The sequence below is a fragment of the Daucus carota genome, chromosome 9 (genome assembly GCF_001625215.2).
Source record: "Daucus carota subsp. sativus chromosome 9, DH1 v3.0, whole genome shotgun sequence".
NCBI lineage: Eukaryota > Viridiplantae > Streptophyta > Magnoliopsida > Apiales > Apiaceae > Daucus > Daucus carota.
Genome location: NC_030389.2, coordinates 39,654,563 through 39,659,794, shown reverse-complemented (window position 1 = coordinate 39,659,794; position 5,232 = coordinate 39,654,563). Strand labels below are relative to the sequence as shown.

The 5,232-nt window shown below is 31.5% G+C and overlaps 1 protein-coding gene across 1 annotated transcript; it reads left to right on the top strand.

Moving 5' to 3' along the window:
• The first annotated feature begins 2,718 nt into the window (after positions 1-2,718).
• On the top strand, positions 2,719-3,665 carry LOC135149303 (CASP-like protein 1). Its single transcript, XM_064084699.1, has 3 exons — positions 2,719-3,010; positions 3,095-3,224; positions 3,310-3,665. The coding sequence occupies exons 1-3, from the start codon at positions 2,778-2,780 to the stop codon at positions 3,523-3,525; spliced, it is 579 nt and encodes a 192-aa protein (XP_063940769.1). The 5' UTR covers positions 2,719-2,777; the 3' UTR covers positions 3,526-3,665.
• The last annotated feature ends 1,567 nt before the right edge of the window (positions 3,666-5,232 follow it).

Here is a 5,232-nt window from a genome sequence, read left to right as displayed (position 1 = left end):
AAAATATGGGATTGTGAAGATTATACTTCTTCAAGAATTTGGTAACATTGTTATATACAAAACATAAAATTGTACCATAATAAATATGTAAATTGGTGTCTTCAATTTACCATAACTATATTTGCTTATATAAGTGAGAATTTTTCTCAGCTGAAAAAAAATAGTATGAGCGCCTACAAAGTAAACAAACTTAAGAAAGAGATATACAAAACCGCTACTGAAAATGCTAAATTGGTTTACAACTATTTAGCCATTCCCAGAACCCTATGTGTAATATCTTGAAAAATAGCACTCCCTTTGGTTGTGTGGGAATATGATATTCTGCCGCAATCTGAAATATAAATACATAATACAATGATAATTAATAAATATATAATTGTACATAGCTGAGTTAAGAATATACACTAATCAGATCTGTTATACCAGTAGCCCCGCCGTGTGTGTTCTCCCACACTTAACATATCCAGTGCAAGAGCTCTGGCAACATCACTGAGGATTCATCTAGTATCATGAAAAAGAAAGAACTTAGATGATTATTATTTAGATAATGCATATATAAAGTTTTATTACGAGTTTATATATATATATATGTGTTTATATATATATATATATATATATATATATATATATATATATATATATATGAATGATTCTACTATATACAAAGTCAAAATCAATTTTAATTTTTTATTGAAATTTATATATTAATATGCACATCATTAAAATTAGTATCCATACCTCATATTGATGGGAGCATATTCTTCATTGTTTATAAAGATTGTAATGGAAGGTTATAGTTATATACCTGAAAAAAATATCAATTATAATTTTGTTTAACATATTCGGTAAGTAATGTAATGACAATAAAAAAGTTTTAGATATAAAATTTTTGAACTGAATAGTAATAATTATAAAAATTTTAGATTCATAATTATAGGCTCATTGATAATATCAATATTATATTTTCTCATAATTTAACAAAATTGTGACAATATATTTATTTTCACTAATATCTTACCTAAGCTAAGAAGCAAAATTGACCGTTTTTATCTATCAAGAATTAATATTATATTTCCTCAAGAAAATGACAAAAAACATTTTAAAAAAGGGTTTTTAAGAACTTTTGTTAGAATAAGCACTATTTCTTTCTTAATATGAATGTTCATATACAGACTTCTATCATTGGATAATACAATCATAATCATATATAAACACATAACATAGACTTTTGAAGAGCAAATGGATGGAGAAAGAATAACAAATAATACACACCATCATGAATAATACAATCATTCCAATAGGGATCAATGGATGGAGGAGAAAGAATAACAAATAATCCACACACATTTGAATGTTTCTGATAGTGGTGTTAAAACTGAAAACGATAATGAGAGAAAAGTTTATATAACTTAATTTAATGTTTAATATTATATCAATCACCTATGAAATGGAGTGTTTATATAGATACATAAGAAGTTTCTCGAACACACCTGAAGGTGCTAGGAGGTACCTGAAGGTGCTAGGAGGTGGATAAATGGAGAGCCCAAACAACCCAACTACATAATGTACAATTCAAATTAGCTAGGCCCAAAATTTTTAGGTCCATTAATAATTACATATCCCATAATAGTTAGGCCCATTATATATTTTTCTATAGTTTAGTTAGTGTGTGAAAAATAATATTATTATAAATAAATATTATATTATACTTGTCTTGGAAAATAAATGAATTATAGTTAGTTATGTTTGAAATTATTAATTTGTTCAAATTTATTCACATTCATAATATTAGTATACTGGTGGCATATACATGGATGAGTTTGCAAATTTACACATAATTTATAAAATTCATTACTAGACAATATTTTTACACTATATATATGTGTATGTATAATTCAAACACTTATTTACTAATTCAATCAAAAAGTAGAAATCTTAATTTTGCATATATACATTTTTAAAAAAAAATTTGTTTAACAAATTTTTGTACCCACATTAAAAAAAACACCATCTTTAGTGACTTGTAAACACTGCAAAAATCATACGAGTTTGTTTGTGTTGATATCTCGATCCCTCACCTCTAAGCAATTTTATCAGAAGGTACCAATATATACATTTTCAACCTCAAAATATTACGTGCTGCATACTTGTTAATATATTAACTTTCAAGATTTCAAAAATTAGAATTAGAAGTCATGCATACTTTTTTGTCCGATGACCAAATGCATAGCTCCCAAGTCCCCTGAACAAAAAGTAATTTTGTTTAATATAACCAGACTTTTCTATAATTGATGCTAGTGTACGTGAATGGTGCTAATAGAGTGTTTCACATGGTGATTAAACATGTGCAGCCCCTCCATTTTTCTTCACATACGTAAATGAGTTCCCTAATGTGAGTACTTGGAGAGTTTATATCTATTGTTTAAACATTTCAACTTTTAGAACAATGTTCAAAATTGATATGCTAAGTGGGTTTCTTCTTATTAAGAAAATATTTCTGGGACCGTTATATTTTATGGATTTTTGACTAAAATTTTAATATGGTTTAAACAGAACAAATTCAGCTGCCAGAAGCGAATTAGTTTACTCCTAGCTAGTGCGATTGAACCATGAAATTATTATAGTCATACAATTGACTCATGTGATTTAATAAAGCTAAACATTCGCTGTCTAGGCATCCAGAGAACACTCCTATAAGTACTGATCCATAGCTCCAAGTTATTCACAAATCTTCTCAGCCTCATTTGCATCCATTCTTGTTTTACAGTAAAATATCCATGGCCTCAATCAGCCCAGCAGTGGTACTAGAGCTTGAGAAGAATAGTGAGGCCAGTACTACAACTAGCAAATTTGTGTTGCATGATGTGATATTGAGGGTCTTCTTGTTTGCAACATCCCTAACATCACTTGTAGCTCTAGTGACCAGTAAGCAAACCGAAACGATTCCCGTGCCTTTCCCACCTTACGGAGCATCTGTTGCAGCTGAATTCACTGATTTACCAGCCTTCATGTAAGTGCAGTTTTTGTTTTGCACAGCAAATTAAGTTAATGCAAATGTTTCTTGCCTAAGACCCTAACATGGAAATATTTTCAGATATTCGTCAGCTGTTCTCTCAGTGACTTGCTTCTACAGCATAATTACCACCATCTTATCTTTCTCCGCACTGGTGAAACGTTCTACAACATCATCAAAGTTGATGTCATGTGTTTTCTCGGTAGATGTGGTAAGTGATGGAAAATCTCCATGTCCCTACACCGTTATAAGACATCATGTATAATATTTATTAACAATTGCATTTTTGTGCTCAGCTACTCTTGGGTATTTTAGCTTCCGCAACTGGAGCCTCAGGTGAAGTAGCCTACTTAGGACTCAAAGGAAACTCAAATGTAGGATGGCACAAGATCTGCAATGTCTATGATTCCTACTGTCGACACATTGGATTCTCCGTTTTAACCTCAATCTTTTCCTCCATGGTGCTATCATTCCTGATCATCCTCTACATCATTACTGTATCACGAAGATAAACAAATGACCATGCCACCGACTCATCAAAATATTGAGATTGGTTTCTGGGCAGGCTCCCTGTATAACTTTTTTATACATTGTATTACTTTTCACTTTTCACGTTCTTATGCAGTATGTAAAGGACGTTAGTTTGCATTAATGTTTTCCATAATTAGGGTGCCCATAAGTTCTTAACGAACCGAGCCGAACCGAGCTTTTATCGAGCCGAGCTCGAGCTTGTTCGCGAACAGCTCGGTTCACGAACAGCTCTACTAGGGGGTATTCGACCATCTTCAAGATATTAATTAAAAATTTATAAATAATTTTTTTATAGAACTAATTATCCATGTGCATTTTTTTTCAAAATGTACACGTAAAAGGGGACCGAGGGAGTATATTCTAAGTACACTATGACCTCAATTTTTTATTAATAATTAAATAACGATCGATTTCCACCGTTATAAATTTTGGTCCTCTCAGCTATCTCATTGTGTTTTTGCCACTCAACTCTTTTATTTCTCTTCCTTACCGAGGTAATGACGATTAGATACTTGTAATGAAGAAGGGATTCTTTTTTAGTAGAAGATAATTATGATTCTCCTTTTGTTAGTGAACTAAGTAAATTCTCAAATTTTAGACAAAATTTATTTTACAATTAATCTTCTAGGTTTTGATTATAGGCTACTTAGGACTCAAAGGAAACTCAAACATTGGATGGCACAAGATCCGCAATGTATATGATTCCTACTGTCGACACTTTGGATTCTGGGTTTTAACCTCAATCTTTTCCTCCATGGTGCTATAATTCCTGATCATCCTCTACATCATTACTTATGACGAAGATAAAAAAATGTCCATTCCATTGATTCATCAAAATATTGAGATTGTGTTTTAGGGCGGCCTCCCGGTATGTTTTATGCCTTGTATTAGACTTCTTCAAGAATTGGGTAATATTGTTAAAAAATAAAAAATAAATTTGCACAATATTAAATATTTTAATTGGTTTCTTATTAGGAGGGGAAGAAATAGCCTTGTTAGGGACCTTGATCTAGAAAAGTTAAGCCAAGAGGTCAACATGCCTTGTTAGGGACCTCCCACTTGAGCATTTTTGAGAAAACATCTCCAAACTCATCAAAAAGATCTCTTATGCTCAGTACAATTGCGTGCACAAGAGATTTCCGGCCTAGTGATGGACCCATGGCTACTCCATTCTTCTTTGATTGGCCGAAGGGAGACTGTCATAGCTAGAAGAGCCGGCATCTCCCATTGATAAAAGAAAGATTTCAAAAGCTAAAGAAATCTTGGGGTCATGGCAATTAAATATGACTTGGATTTGTTTGGATATAAGCAAGGAGTTTGGTTATAACTTCTTTGCACAAAGAGTATGAATAAGCTCTTTATGACTTGTAAGCCGAAAGTCGGCTAGAGAAGCTTTAGCCAAACAGGGGCTTAAACAGGTGGTTGTGATGCTGTATAGCAACTAGTCTATATATAAAAGTTAAGCTACAAGGTATCTGGAGTATTTTGTATACAAGAACACATGTAAAATATAAATTTATCCATCCCCGGCTCTCGAGAACCCAAAAACAGAACCTCCAAGTAAATTATACAGAGTTCAACTAGAATATAATAATCAAAACATTTTTTAGCTAATTAATATATTTTTCTTATTTTGTATATACAAAAATAAGTTATCATAAAAAGAGAAAATGTCCTAAATAACTAAA